At 54.8% G+C, this 18,940-nt stretch overlaps 8 protein-coding genes across 8 annotated transcripts; 2 read left to right on the forward strand and 6 right to left on the reverse strand.

Annotated features, from left to right (window-relative positions):
- Positions 1 to 193: 193 nt before the first annotated feature.
- On the forward strand, positions 194 to 1,820 carry G647_06419 (uncharacterized protein; the record flags this gene model as incomplete). The annotated part of the gene is made up of 3 exons (XM_008730740.1): positions 194 to 365; positions 447 to 923; positions 970 to 1,820. 3 exons carry the CDS (start codon positions 194 to 196, stop codon positions 1,818 to 1,820), a joined length of 1,500 nt encoding a protein of 499 aa, XP_008728962.1.
- Positions 1,821 to 2,167: 347 nt separating this feature from the next.
- On the forward strand, positions 2,168 to 3,869 carry G647_06420 (uncharacterized protein; the record flags this gene model as incomplete). The annotated part of the gene is made up of 2 exons (XM_008730741.1): positions 2,168 to 2,243; positions 2,329 to 3,869. 2 exons carry the CDS (start codon positions 2,168 to 2,170, stop codon positions 3,867 to 3,869), a joined length of 1,617 nt encoding a protein of 538 aa, XP_008728963.1.
- A 1,367-nt stretch (positions 3,870 to 5,236) lies between these two features.
- G647_06421 (uncharacterized protein) lies at positions 5,237 to 6,277 on the reverse strand (the record flags this gene model as incomplete). The annotated part of the gene is made up of 1 exon (XM_008730742.1): positions 5,237 to 6,277. One exon carries the CDS (start codon positions 6,275 to 6,277, stop codon positions 5,237 to 5,239), a length of 1,041 nt encoding a protein of 346 aa, XP_008728964.1.
- Positions 6,278 to 6,334: 57 nt separating this feature from the next.
- G647_06422 (uncharacterized protein) lies at positions 6,335 to 6,472 on the reverse strand (the record flags this gene model as incomplete). Its single annotated transcript, XM_008730743.1, has 1 exon — positions 6,335 to 6,472. A coding segment is annotated over one exon (138 nt), but the record flags the coding sequence as incomplete, so codon positions are not given.
- A 566-nt stretch (positions 6,473 to 7,038) lies between these two features.
- G647_06423 (uncharacterized protein) lies at positions 7,039 to 7,323 on the reverse strand (the record flags this gene model as incomplete). Its single annotated transcript, XM_008730744.1, has 1 exon — positions 7,039 to 7,323. One exon carries the CDS (start codon positions 7,321 to 7,323, stop codon positions 7,039 to 7,041), a length of 285 nt encoding a protein of 94 aa, XP_008728966.1.
- A 54-nt stretch (positions 7,324 to 7,377) lies between these two features.
- G647_06424 (uncharacterized protein) lies at positions 7,378 to 10,676 on the reverse strand (the record flags this gene model as incomplete). The annotated part of the gene is made up of 2 exons (XM_008730745.1): positions 7,378 to 9,212; positions 9,308 to 10,676. The coding sequence occupies 2 exons, from the start codon at positions 10,674 to 10,676 to the stop codon at positions 7,378 to 7,380; spliced, it is 3,204 nt and encodes a 1,067-aa protein (XP_008728967.1).
- An 890-nt stretch (positions 10,677 to 11,566) lies between these two features.
- On the reverse strand, positions 11,567 to 13,531 carry G647_06425 (uncharacterized protein; the record flags this gene model as incomplete). Its single annotated transcript, XM_008730746.1, has 1 exon — positions 11,567 to 13,531. The coding sequence occupies one exon, from the start codon at positions 13,529 to 13,531 to the stop codon at positions 11,567 to 11,569; it is 1,965 nt and encodes a 654-aa protein (XP_008728968.1).
- Positions 13,532 to 14,808: 1,277 nt separating this feature from the next.
- Positions 14,809 to 16,133, reverse strand: G647_06426 (uncharacterized protein; the record flags this gene model as incomplete). Its single annotated transcript, XM_008730747.1, has 2 exons — positions 14,809 to 15,621; positions 15,684 to 16,133. 2 exons carry the CDS (start codon positions 16,131 to 16,133, stop codon positions 14,809 to 14,811), a joined length of 1,263 nt encoding a protein of 420 aa, XP_008728969.1.
- Between the last annotated feature and the right edge of the window lie 2,807 nt (positions 16,134 to 18,940).

Consider the following 18,940-nt stretch of genomic DNA (forward strand, 5'->3'; position numbering starts at 1 on the left):
CATGTAAGGCTAGCAGGGAGGAGTCATTCAAAGGCGACAGGGGGCGTCCTTTCCCCCGAGAACTGGCCGCGCCGCCTCGAGCCTCCAGTCACGAGATGAGAGGCTAAACCGTACCGAGACAGTTTCATCTCCACCTCACTTCTCGCTCGAGCTGGCCTCACCACGATCTGGAAAGCACAACGCGCGTGTGGCAATGGCCAATAACACGTCCACGCCTGCGCGGGGAGGCTTGTCGCTGTATGCCAACCTGCTCGACCCGAAAGGTGCTGCGCCTGGCACCATCTCCAGTGCCCCTGTCTCGTACAAGCCGGGTGAAGGCTCGCCCGAACAAGATGAAGCTGTCAAGAAACAGCAAGCACTTGCTGGTACATCATTCGTCGTAAGGACCTCAAGGTTTGCAGAACAGACATGCTCACGGATTTGCCATGCTTTCGTGTGATGTACAGCCTCTCTGAGATTCCAACCTACCAAGAGACCCCAAGTCGCAGCCCAAAAAGCCAAAGCGAAAGCCATTGCCAGCAAATTCTCCATTCCCCCGCCTGCCACCGCACCGACTCCTGCTGCTGAAACCACTGGGCCTGGCACTACCGATCCTCTCTCGTCTCAGCCTGCTGCGCCCAGAACCACCATCGCCGACTGGACCGCGACTGCTTCCGATGACGAGGACTTCGGCCATTTGTACACAGAGAAGCGCCCACGCGGGGGTCGCAAGAAGCGCAAGAAGAACAAGGAAGTAGCTCCGGTGACGCAAAACTGGGATGATATTTACGATCCTAGTCGACCAAACAACTATGAAGAGTACAAGCACAGTGAGGAAAAGATCCGCGAGGTGAGGGAATGGAAAGACCTGCTGTACAGGCATCGTATGAAACGGAGGGATTACAGCGACTCTGATGACGACGAATACAGGCGTCCCATGAACAGTAAGACCGCACCGCGCTGCACTGTAGTGTTGCTGACCTGTTACAGAACAATTTGCACCACCTCCTATGGCGTTTGCGCCGCCGCCCAACCTGAACGATGAGAGTCCTCCTCCACCGCCTCCACCTGCTGATATCCCAGACGACCCAACTGGAGAGGACGCATACTTACGTCGACTGCGGCTGACACAGAGCCAGGCGCCACCAGCAGGGCAAATATCACGTGCACCAGTACGGTATAATGTGCCTCCGGCACCGGAAGCGATGCCGACATCTGAAGAAGAACTAGAGGACAAGCCTGCAGACGTGGAAGCCGTCGACAATGAGGATGCTGATCAGCCACGGTCCAAGCGTCCTGGCCAAGTAGGGTTTGCAGAACGTCTCATGGCCAAGTATGGCTGGAGCAAGGGTCAAGGTCTCGGAGCCCAGGGCACCGGCATCATCAACCCACTGTATGCCAAAGCTGACAAGCGCAAGAAGCGGGCCGATGCTGAAGGCGGCGGTTATGCTACGCCTGCGGGGACCGGCAAGATCCTGGGCGGCCATAAATCCAAGACTGCTGAAGCGGAGGAAGAAGGAAAGTTTGGAGCCATGTCTGAAGTTATCCGACTTGAAGGCATGCTGACTGGCTTGGATCTGGATGACGAGCTCGCGCAGGGTGAAGGAGGAATCATGCAAGAAATCGGAGAGGAATGTGGTGACAAGTATGGCAGTGTTGAGCGAGTTTACATTCATCGACCAGAGGGCGAGGAGGAAGAAGCGTTGGTTTTCGTGCATTTTGTGAGCCAGTTGAGTGCTCTTCGCGCAGTCAATGCCCTGGAAGGGAGAATCTTTAATGGCAATCCCATCAGGGCCAAGTTCTGGCCTAAGGAGAAGTTCGATGGAGGTCAGTACTTCTGATATTGATGACAGGGCTGCAAGCTGGCTTGGATAGCGTGGTAGCTTGCATACTGTACGATCAGCAGACTTGCAGAATGGACTGTACCGAGCGAGAACACTCACCCCGTGAACGATTGGGTGTGAGCTGGACAGGGAAACACGCGGTGACACGCCCAGAGCCACGAGACGCGCAGTGCATTTTACAGATTTCGTCATCGGCCGTTGGAGAAACTCGCACTAATGAATTGCCTGTATGTAGTTGTGGCCATCACCAGATTTCACATGGACAGTTGTCCCCTGGCCAGTCGTTTGTTTCGTTCTGTCGCAGCTTGCTTTCCGCAGCGTCGGTCACTCCAACACCATCCCACATGTCTGGCCGTGACACGATAGACCGTGCCTTTGCGCGCAATTCGTCATTGCGGAAAAGGGTATTCGAGGCAATCGGTAAGCCCGTTAAATGAGAAACTTCTCCAGACCGTCATGTCTGCTCACCGTTTTGTTCCCTGGCACTAATTTTTGACTGCCGCAGACGCGACTCCCCAACACGCACCACTATTCGAGGACATTGCGAACTATCACCTAACCTCGCTGGCCGAGGGCGGTGTCGACGACGAGCCGGCCTCCAAAAGGCGCAAATTCCCCAACGGCGGTGGCGGCGCGGCGACCACAACCACAACCCTCCCCATCACACCCGCGCACAAAGACCAGCCTCGCGAAGTGGTGCTCGAGGCCCGCGACATCTCCTTCTCCCTGCCCCAACGCAAGAAGCTACACCTGGGCATAGCGCAGTATGGCACCGACATCAACGCGGCTGAGACCTCGTTCGCCATCTTCACGCGCAACCCGGCCACGAACGAAGTCGACATGGAGGTCCCGTTCTCGCAGTTCGCCTACGCGCTGAGGCTGCCCGTGCCGGAAAAGGCCGCCAAACAATATAACTTCGTGTTGGTCCCCAGGCAGCAGCCCGGCAGTAGTACCGGCGTTGTCGAACCCATCATCTGGACCGTCAACGCGGGGCCCCTGAAATCATGCACGATCCCCAATGAGCAGCTCGCCAAAGTGGCTGCCGGGCCGGACGACGTGCTGGAATGCGCCCTCGGGTTCGTGCTACGGCAGTGCAACGCCAGTCTCTCGCTGCCTAATGCCGACGAGTTCTACAGTGCGACGCCCGAGCCGCATCGCAAGGGCGACAAGGCGTACCATGTCAAAGCCCACCGCGGGAGCAAAGACGGGTACCTGTTCTTCTTGAGCAACGGGATTTTCTTCGGGTTCAAGAAACCGCTCGCCTTCTTTGCGTTTGAGGACATTGAGAGTATTTCTTACACATCCGTGCTGCAACGGACGTTCAATCTGAACATTGCGTATCGAACGAGTGGCGGCGGTGGTGATGCCGATGAGAATCCCATTCAGGAGGTAGAGTTCTCGATGCTCGATCAGGCCGATTTTGCAGGCATTGATGAATACGTGAAGAGGCACGGTCTGCAGGACGCAAGCCTCGCCGAGGCTCGACGGGCGAAGAAGGTGACGACGAATCCCAAGTCGAATTCGACGCAGAATGGCGATCCCGCCGGCGAAGGCGAAGGGCAAGGAGAGGACCAAGACACGCGTACCGAGCTGGAAAAGGCGCAACAACAACTCGACGATGAGGAAGACGAGGAGGAAGAGGACTATGATCCCGGCAGCGAGGGCGAAAGCGAGGGAAGTGGCTCCTCCGACGGCGATGACGACGACGACGACTATGAGCGGGAAAGGAAGAAGTCAAAGGGCAAAAACCTGCTCAAGGAGGAGCTAGGCAGTGAGGCCGAGGACGTCAGTGTCACCGAGGAAGAGGACGACGGTGAGGATGAAGATGAGAACGAGGACGGAGCCGAAGACGAAGGCGGAGGCGACGAGAGAGACGTTGACGAAGAGCAGCACGGGGCCACCGACCGGGATAGGCACGAAAGGACAGGGCACAACAATCCCAGTGCACGTCCTGGAATACCCACCATCGCATCAATCCCCTCCCACGACGGCGGCTGGACGTACCAAGAAGGCATGCCCGACCCAGACGACGAGGATCAGCTGTGATGTCGCATACGCGGCATGAGCTACATCTGTCGGCGCTACATGTGTACATTTACCGATGGATACGATAGAAAAATAAAAACTACCTCCAGGCCGGACCACCAATCCATACGAACGTAGAGTAATTATGCAGACCGCGCGGACAGACGGTACAGAAAGAACCCATGCACATGAAGTCCAGTTTGCCAGACCGGGTACGAGGCTTTTCTCTCGAGGTATTGAAACTTCAATCCCAGTTCACCCAGTCAGCCAGACCAAACAAACAAACAGCACAAGATGCGCATCGCCTTTCCACAGCCCAATAGCGCGGATTAACCCCGTATCGGGCCTCCTTCCCTGCCATTCGTTACCCACCCCTCCATGGTGATATGGTGATATGTAGCAATCGTGACGGACAAGAAATAGGGAGACATGTAAAATACTAATATGGTCCCAAAGATAAAAAAGCACCGGACGCGTAAGTGTGAGCGTGAGCGCGACCTGACGTGACGAAAGGCAACTACATACATAAGCACAGGCACCCACCAGGTACCTATCTATCTAGCTATTTTCTCGACACGAGGCCACCGGATCAACCACTAGAGGATTCTTCCACGTCGGGTCGGGGGTGGGGGGCCGTTCTACAGATGTTTCTCGCCACGTCCGGCTGGCACGCTTCATGTGGACTGTCCGCCCTTTTGCAGGTAAGTAGGTAAGGCAGGGCCGGCCGCGGCGCCACGAGCGCGAGGAATCAGTGGAAGTGTGCTGTGCTGTGCTTTGTGATTGCCCGGGCAGAGGCGAGCCGTCGCGCATTGGGTGCGAGGATGAGTTGAGTCATGCATCACGCTAGGTAGGTAAGAGGTAAGTAGGTAGGTAGGTAAGTAGACTGGTAGGTAGGTAGGTGGGCAGCAGGGTCTGTCCGCCCAAGATGGTGGCGAGGGAATACTGGACTGGATCCGTCGTTGGCCGAAGCCATGATACTTTGTCGAGCGACTTTTGTATACACGGCAAAAGGTTGAGCCGTGGGCACGAGGTGAAGGGACTTATGCTTCGGAGGGAGGCAAGGGGCGTAGCTGCGATGAGAATGACGGGCGGTGTCGTCGTTCATGCTGAGTTTCCTGACCGTGCCATAGCAGATAGTTTCAACTCGATCTGTGATGGGCCGGCTCAAAAATGTCGCACAGGCTGTTTTGGAGAGTTGCCCTTTGCAGAGGGATTTCACACTGCACATCTTGGTCATAGGTTATGTCGCGCATGGTCGAGTTCGCTGAGGCTGGCTTTCAGTGCAATGAGACGCAATGCAATGCAATACCAGGCCCCTGTCTCCCTTTGTCTGTCGTCGAGTTCAAGCCTCACAGGCTCAGCGTTAGGTGCATTCGCTTCCCCCCACCTCAAGGACCAGCCCTGACAACCCACTCGATCGCCAACGCGATGATCTCCCTGGTCAAGGCATCAGCGTCCCCCTTGCCCACCTGTCTGGCAATCTCCTCGACCAACAACCTTCCAAAACGCCTAGCCCACCAGACCTTGTGGCCGAATTTCTCCACCACAGCGCCCCAGAGCATCAATACTAGCAACGCGACGTGATCTCCATCCTTGATGCTCGATACGTACTCGTCGCCTGCCATGTTCAGCCACCCAAGTATATATCCTTGATAGCTTTCGTCGACGTCCCCTGTACATTTGGCGAAATATTGCTCCAATAGGCCGATCGATTTCTTACACGCCTCGAAATACTTGACATGTTGGACCCTCGCTTCGTACGGCTCGCCAACGGTTCTAGTCAGCCTGCGCTCGTTGGCCTCGTTCAACCTCGCTAGCACGACGGCAGAAGGCGAATCGACCGGCAAGCGTGGGAGATCGTCGAAGCGGGTGAGTTTCAGCACATAAGGATTTGAAGCGAGGTACTGCTCACCCCCGTCGCCGAGCACGGTGGCGCATCCGCGAATGAGCTGGTAGTGTGTAATGGTGTTTTGCACCATGCCGGCTGATCGGTGCGCGTCGGAGGGGGTGGCGGGGGTGAACTGCGCCGACGCCAGCGCCAGAACCATCAGCATCATCGAGAAGGCCAGCACCGGCTCATAGCTGCTGTTGCTCGGATGGGGCGCCAGCTGGACCAGTTGGAGATGTTGGCGAAACTTGTTCAGCGCGACAGACTGGTACTCGGTCGCCGCCGTGACGTAGCGTTCGCGATTCTGTCCCGCCGAGGCACTGGCTGCTTCGAACGCCGTGAGGCTCAACATTCCATTCAGCAGGAAGTCGTGGCTTAGTGCCCACTGCGGCAGCTTGTTGCGCCAAACATGGTCATCCTTGGCAGCGGGCGTGCACACGCTCCTGTGGGTGATTGTCGACCATCGATGCATGAGTTGGAGCTCCAGCAGCCGCGTACTGCTCGGGAACTGCGGCTCCTCCGGCTGTGACTCGTCGTCCATGCCGGCCACCGGCGCAATGCCATTCTTTGGCGGCGTGGTGTCTTGCCGCAGACTCGGAGGCGGGTCGGGATATGTACAGGTGGTTCCTCTCAGCCTGCAACGTTCGCAGGGCGGCCCGTCTTCTCGGCATTTGATGTGGGCTTGTTTACAGGACAAGCAGCCACGCCGGCTTTTCTGATGCGAGCGCCGCGGTGGCATTGCCTAGCCTAGCAGCTATGCTCGCCTCGGTCCCTAGGAAGTGTTTTGTGTGAAACGTGGAGTCGACGGAAGCAAGATGAAGGGAGGAAGTTGGTGCTGCGGCTTGGAAATACGAAACTCGAATACGTCGTACACTAGCAAATACGGAGCCAATGAGATAGTAGCTTGGCAGCACTATGCCCTTCTTGGAAAAGTACCTCAAATGGGGCCTTGGGGGCCTTGGAGCAGGGGAGGAGAAGAGGAAGTGGTATAAGGGTTTGGGTATTGCTCGAATGCTGATTCTTGTCTTTTCTTCCTCTATTCAATTCAGTCTCCCAGATTCCATAATATTCAGAATTCATGCCGGCGTCATCACCTCCCATGGCTCTTTTCAAGCTGCCGCTCAACTACCGCGGATCAAGATTCCGGGTCGAGCATGTATTACATCCACAGATACGACGTCCGTCTCTAACTCATCACTCGTGCATCCGACGTCTCAGCCAACGAGCTTCACAATGCCAACAACAGAGTAGCCGTTCTGATACCCACAAGACCGCTCAGTCGCACCCGAACTCAGAGGGCGCCTATCCTTCCTTCAGCTTCGCAAACCTGGGAGCGACCCGCACGGTCAAGATAAGCGTTCTCGTTGCACTGAGCATCTTTGGGACCTTGGAGACGATCTTCTGGGCGAAGGCTTTGTGGCGGTATTTCGTGCCGCCCGAGTCATCCGCATCCTTGATCTCTTCGAACGACGACGACTCTTCCTCGCCTCCTTGAAGGTCAATTCCCCGACAACTGATTGCTGAGCGCTGTCGAAATGGAGCATCCGGCGGCAACAAGGGCGACTCCTGCACAGGAGCAGTGTACATTATGGTGGACGCACGGGTGCTTGTTGGAATGCTGTCCGTGTAAATGTTCGATGGCTACCGTCTGGAGATTCGATTCCTGCCTGTGTCCACATGCTTGTCAACCTTGGCCAACACTTCCGCAACCCGAAAAGGCTTGGGCAGGACGTCGTCAACTCCCGCATTGTACGCCGCTTTGATCTGCTCAGTGCGAGCGTTAGCAGTAATGGCAATGATACAGATGTGTCTTTTAAACGACCCCTCATGCTGCAGTTCGCGTATCCTGCGAGTGCACGTTAGGCCATCCAATACTGGCATCTCCACATCCATCAGAATGCAATCTATGTCAATGTCGAGATTGGCGACCGGCAACTCGGCCGCTTGGATCGATCTGTAGTCGTGCCAGATCTTCGTACGCTCCAAGAACTCCAAAGCCTCAGAACCATGGTTGGCGTTGTAGACGGTGCATCCTGCCCTCTGGAGCTGTTTGGTCAGTACCTGGGCATTGATGATGTTGTCTTCGACTAGGAGCAACCGTGGGCCATCGCGCCCGGTGATGGCGGTGCCTGAAGCTCGAATAGGGAGGTCGATTTTCGAACGCGACCAAGATGTCTGCTGTGCGAGCTGTGGGGATCGCGCCAGTTGAGGAGGCTGAACATGGTCGTCCTTTGCCGTGGTCTTGTGTGCTTTGACATAGAATGCAAATGTGCTGCCTTTCCCGGGCTCTGTAACCAGGCCAATTTGCCCGCCCATAGCCTCGGTGAGCTCTCTGGAGATATATAATCCAAGCCCGGATCCGCCGTACTTGATGTGTGTCTTCTTCGTTCCTTGTTGGAAGCGGTGAAAGAGTCGTGTCATCTCTTCTTGCTCCAAGCCCTTCCCCGTGTCCGATACCGAGAAGAGGAGATTGATCGGCGGCCCATCGCTTCCTTCGGGAAACGAGACGGAAGGGCGCCGCTTCTGATTCGTGGGGAACCAGACAATGTGATCAATCTGAGGCACTGGACCGGCAAAGACAGATCTGCGTACGGTGATCTTGCGGACTGGCTCGAGCTTGGTGAATTTGATGGCGTTGGTGAGAAGGTTGATGAAGACTTGTGTCAGGCGCGCTGGATCCGCAGAGACATAATCTATCTCATGATCTCGAAACGTCTGATCGGTGATGTTCTCCACGCCGATTGAGTGCGTCTCAAACTCCGCTTGGAACATTGTCAACACAGACTCGACTAAGATGCGAGGCTGGATGACGACTGGGGTAATCGCAAGCAGCTGCGAATCGAGTTTCGAGAGAGTGAGAACATCATCCACGATCCGCTTCTGGTGTGCAGCACAGAGCAGGATGGTCTTCCCATATTCTGTGCTCTCCTCAAGTAGGCCTTGTGCGGTGTCGTGAGATTGATCCGAAGCGTCCCACACGTCGAGAGACGCGGCAATTCCATCTGCAAGTTGTGTGATGGCGGAGAGTGGATTCCTCATCTCATGGGAGACAATGTCAATGAAGGCCTCTTGCAGCTTGCGAGCCTCTGTCGCTTCGGCCGCGAGACGACTCTGTACCTCTTCCGCCCACTTGTTCCTGCTGATGTCGGTCACGCAACAGACAACACTCTTGAGCTCGCCATTGTCCAGCGCCGGAAAGGCATGTGCCATGAGCCAGCGGCATTCTTCTTTTGGGTGAGGATTCCCAGCGGTGGCTGGGGGCGTCCAGGTCCGATGTAGGCGAATTTCCCGGTCAACGGGCTTGAGTTCGTCGACCAGTTCTTTCCACATCGCCGATGTACGCTCTCTGTCATCAGGATGAACCGGATCAAGGAAGGAGAATTCATATTGATCTCCAGCAGGGTGACCTGTCATTTCAAAATATTGCCGGTTGGCCCAGAGGATATTGCCTGCAGCAGTTACACGGATCATACCAACTGGCGTTTGTCTGTCAGCAAGAGCCGGTTCCGACGGGATAACAAACACGAGAGATTGGAGGGCGGCCCCGTCTTTGAGTAAGGGGAGAACTTACCTGGGCCATGTTCGGCAATTTCTCTGATTTGTCGTTCACTCTCTTGCAGTTGAAGAGTAAGTCGCTCAGCACGCTCCTGCGTCTCCTCACGGTCAACAGCGAGAGCTATCGTGGCAGACACCTGTCGACAGAGAGAGTTGATAAAAGCCTCGTCCTCGGCTTGGAAATGTCTCCGTGGGTTGAGTCCGAAAACTAGGACACCCAATAACCTGCTGCTGACCGATATTGGCAGCATCGCCACGCTTGTTGGCACATCGCCGTACCCGCACCAGTCGAAGCCCTCCAAAAAGTCTTGCGGAAGAGTACCGTCAGCCTGGTGGAGGACGATAGGCTCATGGGTGGCTTTGAGCTTGCGATAGTAGAATGGTAACCCGGTGGGTCCTTCAAATATGTCGACATGCGCCGGAACGAGTGCATGACCACTTGGTGGCAACCCGAGCGACTGCTTCAATGTCAAGGTACAGGTCACGCCGTCATCTTCGGCCGAGTATGCGAACGCCATGGGAAAGTCATTGGAATTGCTGCACAAGGCACGGAACAGGTGGTCCCAGATCGACTCGTTTGAGTCGGCTGCCGGCGCGCTGATCGCATAGAGTGTGTTGGATCTTCGCTCTCTGACCTTCTCGTCAGTGATCTCGGAAGCTCGATTGTAGAAGCCCGAAACTCTTCCCTGCTCGTCGAGTATTGGCAAGAGTGTCCCCCTCCAGAAAGATTCTTCGGTACGCCCGTTTGGCTGTTGAGGAAACAAGGTCACCTCCATGTTCTTCAGGGTGTGGCGACCATCTTCCATGTCCTGGAAGACGCCTTCTAGGGCTGGCCATGAATGTTGCCATATCTCTTTGAAGGGTCTCCCCTGTATGCCCGAGTGATTGTTCAACCTCTGACGTATGTCGTTATGTGCCCTTCGATTGAAGCAAGCCGAAAGAGATGAGCCCCAGTAGATAACCGCAGGACAATCATCGGAGAGGACGATGCTGACGACAGTCCTGAGAGATACGGGCCAGCGGTCGAGAGGGCCATAGTCGGTCTGGCTCCAATCCACGCTTCTCAAAAACCAGTCCACACTGTCGTTCTTGGGGAGGGATTGGGTCCAGGATTTCTCAGCTGGTTCGACGGCTGGACCTGGTTTTGCGTGATGTGGGAATCCGGCAGGCTGAGATGCAACTTCAGCACTGGTAACTCTCCACTGGCCCGTCGAGCCGTCAAACACGACCTGAGAGGTTTTCGAACCATCGGTTCCCGCCGACTCAATCTGGATTGTGAATTGTCTGTTGCCCTCTTGGTCGACGAATGACCGTATTCCCAGCTCTTCCAGGCTCTTGTCGCGGGATCCTGCATGCAGATGACTCCCGGGTCGTGGTGGGCTCATCGTAGGGTTAAGGGCTTGTCAGAGGACGACGTCATCTCTGGTTATCAATCGCGCACCAGGCCCGTTACCAACATGCTCGAGGTCTCGCGTCCGTCGAGCTTCTGCTTTCACTCTAGCACCTTCGACAGTGCTCATGGACGTGAGAAGGGTGGGGCGTGTTGGGGAGCACAGGCGACAAGCTGGTGACGGTCGTGAAAGGATCCGGAAGAGACAGCACGAGTGTCTGGTGGTCGGGCGTACAAAGCTGGAAGAAAAGGAAAGGCATGGTTAAGTTTTCGCGGAAAGTGTCGTCTCGATGACATACTCGGTCCTCAGAAGTCTGGCCGCCACGAGGAAGGACGGAGACGAGGTACGGAGTAGCGTCGCTGTTGGAAATCTTAATTGTCGCCTACCCCCCCAATAGGCATGGGATGGAGACTTGGCTGGGACCTCACCGGCCGATGCCCCCAAGCGAACTGGTCGATCGATCGAAGCTACAGGACCGATGGAGATCTCGAGGGACCCGCCTATCGAGCCGGCGTAGCGAAGGCACGGTTCCGGGCAAATGAGGAGCGTCTGTGACAAGTACGGAGTGCTCTATATATGTATCCCAGCACTCACCGCGCCGTTCTTTGGAGATGAGTCTTTGGCATTGACCAGCACACAATGTCTGCTGGCGAGTGACTGGCATTGCTCAGACACTGCGAAGATAAGTAGCTATGGTATGTACAAGTCCTCAGGACGCCTCGGCCTCAGCTTGCGCGCCGTCGTCTATCCAAGTCCCTCGCTTAATGCAATACAGCGTCGTCCACACCGATGAAGAAGTTGCTGTTACCACGAACTCCACACATGCTGGTCAAATAGGTCTGGAGAAAGGTAGAAGTCTAACAATTGCGAATCTCGTCAGGAGTCTAAACTTTCCTCTTTCTTCGATCCCCACTGACACGAGGGTGAGGCGTTTCACGCGCCGGACTGGGGCTCACGAAGCTGACATGCTTCTCCTCTCTGTCTTCGCCGTGACGGCGAATGGCTGAAGGTCGTCGAGCATGCGAAGGTCGAGCAGCTTGCGTACAAGTTGGCTGAAAGTCGGGACCATGTAGGACGCTTCGCGCGTCGTCGTCATCACCTTGCACCTCAAAATCGATCTCGCCCATGTCGTGTTCGTCAGAAATCGAGCTGCTGCTCGGTGAGTGTGGCTCAAATTCCTCATCGTCGTCCACAAGGCTTGGCGCTTGATTCGATTCACTGGTAGGCGATGGATCGGACGGTCGAAGGTCAGTGGGGGATCTGTCACTCATCGGCAACGTCATTCCCCGAGGCCGCGATTGGGTTGTAGCACCGTTAGCACCGACAAATGGCTGCACACCACCTCCACGCAGGTTGGTCGTAGACCTCAGCATGCTCGAGCTCAGTAATGGTGAAGACAAGGGCGATTTGGTGGGCTTTGCCGGCTGTTTACTACCGGCCACTTGTGGATGACGACCCTGAGCAGTATTCTGCATGGGTACATCAATGTCCATATCGTCATCCTCTGAATCAGACTCCGGCAAGTCGACTTTTGTCTTGGCGTCCGAGACCAGTCCCTGGAGGTCGAGTCCAAGACCTCGACCTTTGACAAAGTCGGAAAGGTTCGGTGTCAGGGCTGATGCCTTAAATTCAGGTGACACCTTTGCCTTGGCGTTTTCGGCATTCGTGTCTCTAGCTGTCGTCGGAGGTGCTGTTCGAGGTGGTGCCGGTTGCAGAAGCTTCGCTGAGCGGATCAACGGATGGACATTGCCCGCCGTGGGCGTCAGGACAGGTTCAACGCCAATCATTGCTCCTGTTTCATCCACTTCGACCGGTTCTCCACAGGCGTCAGCGGCAGCATCATGGGACGCAAAACTCCTCCCATGGCCTATTCGACAATGGTTGATGAAGCCTTGCGCACTCCCAAAATCCGACCGACCGCAGTCCGGACACACCAGCTTAACAGTGGCACCGTCAGACTTCCTCTTGATGATCATTGGACCGGTAGCCTTCTCTTTCGGCTGGCCATATCCAGCAGGCAGCGACTTCAATTTCCCCCCACGTTGCGTCCGAGACTGGCTTGATGTTTGTGGAACCTCTGCAAAGCTGCCTCTCGTTTGAGACCTGAATTTCATGGGCGACTTGCCAATGGGGGTAGACTCCACCTGTTGGACTTCGCCGCCTTCGAAACGGGGATCTTGCAGTAACCATTTTGCGTAATGACGGGTGTATGGTCCATCCAGAACGCCCCACGGCGCGGGAGAGTGAGGGAGCGGAGTCGAGAATGAAGTACGAAGAGCGGGACCGGTGCCCGTACTGACGGCAGTAGAAAGACCTTGGGTTCCGGGGAACGGAATTTCATGGCATCGACGAAGCTGCTCCAAGGCGACCTGACATTTTGCCATCTCCTGGTCAATGAGTCGGAGCTCTTTGTGCTTGAGTAGAATCTCAAGACCGATTTGCGTTTGGATCACATTTCGAATTGACTCTAACCGGTCGGACTCTCCACCTTTGACTGCAGAGTCTGTCGCGCGCAACTCCGAGTCATCCATCTTCACTTCCGGCGGTGACGGTAAATATGATGGTGGGTTATTCGGATTTGATGCCGTTGTCTTGGGAATACCAGGTGCAGGATCCGCTGTCAGATTTTGGTCCGCTGGCGCCGGTAACGCGGCGCTCTGGTGCATTTCAACAATCCTGGCTCGTTTTCTGTCTGCCTGGCCTTGAGTGTCGCCTGATTGCCTGCGCTTGTGGCCAGCACCGGGCTTTGCGAGACTACCAGATCCAGGAGAGTCTTGTTTGGAGACAAACATCCTCATGTCCGGAGAGTTGACCATATCACAGCCAGTCCAAGATAAAAGCCGCAACATATTGGGGTGCTCCACTGAGCGACGCAATGCGAATTCGAGGTCACCACCGTCTGCATCTGGACCATTTAGTCACCGAGGATTTGACCTTGCGCCACCAGCCATAAGTCTGTAGGGTCCTGCGGCGCAGACCACAATATCACAACACTTTCTGTCTTGCCTGGCTGACGTCGTTCTCTGAAGAAAAATCCCGAACAGCGGAAGGAGATAGGGTTTCCCTTGCTGCTGGCGATGAGTGAGTAGAATAGGGATGTTCAAACAGCCGTCGTTTGTAAGTTCGTTAGAATACAGGTCGTTTAGGTATTACAATGCGTAAATCGTGTATGGAGAGTGCGCGCAGCGCTAGACGATCAGCAAGAGCGGAAATAGGGAGCGACAATGAGGCCAAAGCGGCGTCAGTGTCAGGAGAGGGTCGGCGTAGAGGACAGATCGGTGGTAGGCTGGAGTGTGCCGTGGAATGAATGACGCAGAAGATGGGGATCAGCGCGTCCCAAAGGCGGCCGAAGATCGGAGAATCGCTGCCACGAAGTCGAACAGAAACACAGAGTCGAAGAAAGAAGAATTAAGACGAATAGGTGGCAAGACAGGCGCTGAGAATTGGTACAGGTGCAGGTTCGCAAAGAGTCAAAGAGGTGAATGGTGCAGGCAGACGCAGTTCAAGAGTCTCAAGAAGGTAAAGAGGCGACAAGGTGGAAAGTAAGAGCAAACCAGGGAAGAAGGAGGGCGAGGAAGAGGAAGGGGGCGCCTTCGGATCCCAAGGCAAGGCGACACATCAGAGTGGAGGCACCCAAGGGAGGAGAGAGTGGTGAGAGGAGGGATGATGGGGGATGCTGATGTGCTTCGCGGCGGAAGTGGTGCAAGTTGAGTTGCCCGTGGCTCCACTCGCGCACACTCTATTTCCAGCTATCTCTTATTTCCGCCAATAGCCTTGTAGATCAGCTGAGCCAAGGCCAGACTAGCGGGCGGGCTAAGCAGTTTCCGAGAGATGGACCATGCAAGGGAGCCACAGCAGGCTTGCTGCGGGTCGTTCTCCCGAGCTCTCCCAGAAGGGCCGCGAGATCACCTGATGCTGCGATAAGAAGCACATGGAAGTTGCTTTGCCAGTCACGTGCGTGTATAGAAGATTCGCCTAATCACAAACTGGCTTGCACCTACCACTTCCTTTGTTTGCACAGCAAGACAGCCTGGTTTTGCTCGTTGATGACCTGTTGTGAATCCACAAATACAATCCGCAGCTCACACATCGCCAAGCTGCGTGATCACAGCTAGAAGTGCGAAAATTACTGAGTGCTCGGGTTAACGACTTTGCGGGACCAAATTGGCAAGAAGGGGTACTCACACGCTGATGTAGTGATGATGTACGTGGCAATCACCCACGCTGCTTCTGCAACCGCCACGTCGTCGACTTCGCCATGATCCGAGTACATGTACCAGAACCCAATGGCCAAGCTCAGCAGGATTGGGACCACTCCCCAGAATACCACCTTGAAGACCGACCAACGGAGCTTCAACTCCAAAGTCAACGTACCCAGTTCCGCATTCTTCGAGCCGTTGTTGAAATGCTGGTGGATCCACATCAGCCAGCGACCCTCATAGTCAAGTTTCTGGGTGTTATAGCTCCGCCAGAGCTCTGCGAGCGCGCGCTCCGTTTCTGGGTCCAGTTCCACCTCGCAGTGGTGGCCTTTGCTGGGGTCGCACTGGTAAATGCCAAAGCCAGATACCTCTTTTAGGGACATTCCTCTTCGAATTGGATTTCTCAACTGCCTATGGGCCTTGCGAATTTGCTGGAACAGTCCATCGATACGCATCACGCGACGTAGGGATTCTCTCGGCGCCGTTTGGTCACCCAGGATGCCCACGACCACATAGTGGTAGTCATCGAGCCAGGGATGTGCAATGCTGCGGACCGCGCGTCCAGGTTCGTTTGACGCCTTCTGATTTTCTACAGCTGTTGTGCTGCTCTGCTCTCGACTTGAAACGCTCTGTCTCTCTGCGTCTGTTGGATATCGTTGCTCTTTACTGACTAATCCCAATCTCTGGCGGATTTTCGGTAGCTTGTCAAGTACCCAGTTGGCTTCCGAGCTTCCCCATCCCTGATCGACCAGCGCGCGTCAGTAAATGCCTTCTTGTGGGTGCCTCATCAAGAGCTACTTACCAAGCGGATAGTTGCCATGGCAGTATCGATTCCGCCCGCCGAGGTCCTATAATTAATGTCTTTGGACAGGCTGAACCCGAGAAACCGAAACGTCGTCCGGTAGGAGTATGACCGGTGCATAGACCTTGCACAGTCAGGCACGTCTTTCTCCTCGTTTCGATTCCAAGACAGCCATGAAAGAGCAGCATGGCTGAAGCCGACCGACTTGACCTTAGGTGGCCTGATGACTACTGGCGGTGACTCGAGACGGATTGATTTCGACGACTTGGAGATCTGAGGGCTGAGCTCGAAGCCCGAGCGCTCCTGTACGTCTGGGATCTCAGCGGTCGGCCGCACTGTCGCAGCAGGGTCCTTTTCGGTTGTGGTGTAGCGAGCAGGAATTCTGGGATCACCGACTTGTTCGATGTCCAGTCTGGCAGTGTGATCGCTCAGGGACACATTGTCCTCCATTTCTGATTCTGTTTATCCGAGTAGCCTCGAAAGCGTGAACCTACTCAAACATCTGGCCATACCATCTGTTGGGACTCTGTTCTTTCTGGGATGCCTCAAGCTGAATGAAAACCAAGAGCTGTATCTCAGGTTATTGTCGTCTTTCGCGGGAGCACCACAAACGTAGCTTGTTGCTGATAGAGGTCAGCTATTACAGTAACAGCAAGCCGATCGGTGCTTGTCTACGAACATTTGGTACGAAGTAATCTTCCCATGCAGACCACGGGGAGACATCCTTCCTTGGGGGGGCAGGACGCCTGAAGCGCTGACTAAGGAAGCCCCCAAGTTACTCATCGAGCCCCTTAACAAGTACAGGAAGTGCTCGTAGCACTAGGATGAGGGATAGCGCAGAGATGTTGACTCCAGTGTCATACAAGGCCATGTCTCCTGCGGCAACGCATGCCAGCTTTACCGCCGCGACTTTTGAGACTCAAGTTTCTCCATGAAGCACGTCGAGGGGGCACTTTACTCAAGGTCACCTGTCCTCAGCTGTCAGGGTTGGTCTTTTGAGTTGTACGCGCAGGCGACGGACCTCAAACGGTGATTTCAAGATGAATCAATCCTGCGCACCTTTTATTGGCTGGTTAAACTGACAATAGAAAGTCCATAAAAACGATATCACCAAGGGAGTAGAATCTGCGTGGGCACTGTGAGCTATGTAGTTTCTGTGAAGCATCTTTTCAACTGTACTGTAAAAGCTACCCTTCGCGCACAGCGAACAGGGGAGCGGGCTTGAGTGCCAAGCTCATCTACCGAGGCTAGATTAAATATAGCAATATAGTTTTGCTTCTTCCAAAATTGGAACAACATTCAAGACTAAAACCATCATTGTCTATCCAAGACAATTTCGCACTCTCGATGGGTAGGCGACGTCTATCGCTACATCGCCGAATATTATGCTAACATAACCTCAAGTCTAGTTGGAGTTCGTCCACCCCCTTATCTGTGATGCACAACACGCTGACCTTCATACAACAGTATGACGTTCGGCTGTAAATGATACTGTTACCGAAAGGTCACCGGCTCGATTCCGGTTCGAGAGAATTTCCTTTTTTCGTTGTTTTTTGGTCATACGAGTTCGGGTCTGGATGGCGCTTTAACTGGCCAGGCCAAGTAGGATATGGCACATGGATACTAGGGTCCTATTTGCAACTTAATGGAGGACATATTAGATTACTACTGTTCTGGCGTACGACGGTCATCCCCTTCAACGCACATCCTGAAAAGGGAGTCCGATCTAATCAGGTCACGTACTGGCGTCTCCGGACAGTGCACAGCGAACCAGGGTGCGGCATGGCAGTTTGCCAGCCCCTGTCATGGCCTGCCATTACGTGTGGTGTCTTCGCGTGCAGCTTTACGGAAGAAGGCATGTGAGCGCGACGGCATATGAAACATGCCAGAAGCACACAAGTCAGATAGCAACACAGACCAGTTTTCCCATCATTCAGTCGCCTTGTTCATTCCGTCACGTGCGCCTAGCATCCTCTACGCAGTTATTTGAAGCCTCGAAGGCCGCTCACCAATGTGTAGTGTTCATGTTCATTGAGATATCAATATTACATCTTCGGCATTGCAACCAGCACCTTCCGAGCCACCACCACCTCTCACAGACAGCTACGCGTTGACGTAGTGAATATCAGCCTGTGTCGAACCGTACACTATTTAAAGTGTGTGTAGTATCGTCTAGCATATGGAACGTTCGAAAGGACAACAAAATGGAAACCATGGTCACGTGATATTCGCGTGATTTGCGCCAATGAAAGAACACCGTGTGCTCGCAACAATCCCCTCTATTTTCGGGAAAAGCGTACGTCCTCGTACCAGAGTGCAGCACATAAAAAGGGGGGAACGTCTCCGCACCTCGGTTTGTGCATCAATCAGAGGTCAATATCGCTGCCATGCTCGAGATAGGCGTCAAGGAACTTAGTGACTGGATCCAACTCAAAATGGCTCAGCAGCGGGCATTCCGTCCTTAGTAGTGGCGGGAACTCTGCAAAAGACCCTCTCGAAGTCGCCATGCCGCTCAAAGAGGAAAACACCATCGTTTGACATCTGATACGGGATGTCAGGGTTGGGAGGAACCGTGGTCCGGTATCGCTGTAGTCGCTCCTGTAGTCGCTCCTGTATTTCCTGCAGCTCTCGTGCTTGCTCCCTCTGCTTGCCGTGCTTCCGTAGCCCTTCTCGCCAGGGCGGCGACTCTGAGCCTCCAAGATCTTTCGGCGCCTGCCTCTTGTTCCGCGAACATCGCGACGCTTGCTTTTACCAGATCGGCGTCTTTCGGGGCTGCTGTCGGACGCGCGGGTGGTTCTTCGTCGGGGTCGAAGTGTTGTAGCGGGAAGTTTGGCGGTGGGTCTGTCGGCGGCGAAGGGTTTTGTGCGCGCCATTCGACGTTCAACCGAGCCGCCTCCTCTGATGCTTTATAGCAATAGCTAACGATTGCTTGAGTACGAATGGGTTTGCGAAGAGCTTCTTCTTCTTCTTTCGGGGAGGCGGTGTGTCTGTGGTGTTGGTGGTTGGCGCGACCTCGTCGTGGTCGGCATTCCGGTCGCTCTCTTCCTGGCGGGTGATGCCTCGTGCTTCTCGGATTGTGCCAGTAATTGATGCGGTGTCGGTCCACCATGAGACAATGTAGTGTCGTCGGTGTCTTGGTCATCCATAGCTTCAATCAGATTGTTCGCCCGGCCAAGGATCTGTACTGGTGTATCCTGTAATGCAATCGAGACGCCGAGGGATTCGCCTTTCTTTTCCTCTTCCGGCCTCTTGTGTCT

The sequence above is a fragment of the Cladophialophora carrionii genome (genome assembly GCF_000365165.1).
Source record: "Cladophialophora carrionii CBS 160.54 unplaced genomic scaffold supercont1.5, whole genome shotgun sequence".
NCBI classification, from domain to species: domain Eukaryota; kingdom Fungi; phylum Ascomycota; class Eurotiomycetes; order Chaetothyriales; family Herpotrichiellaceae; genus Cladophialophora; species Cladophialophora carrionii.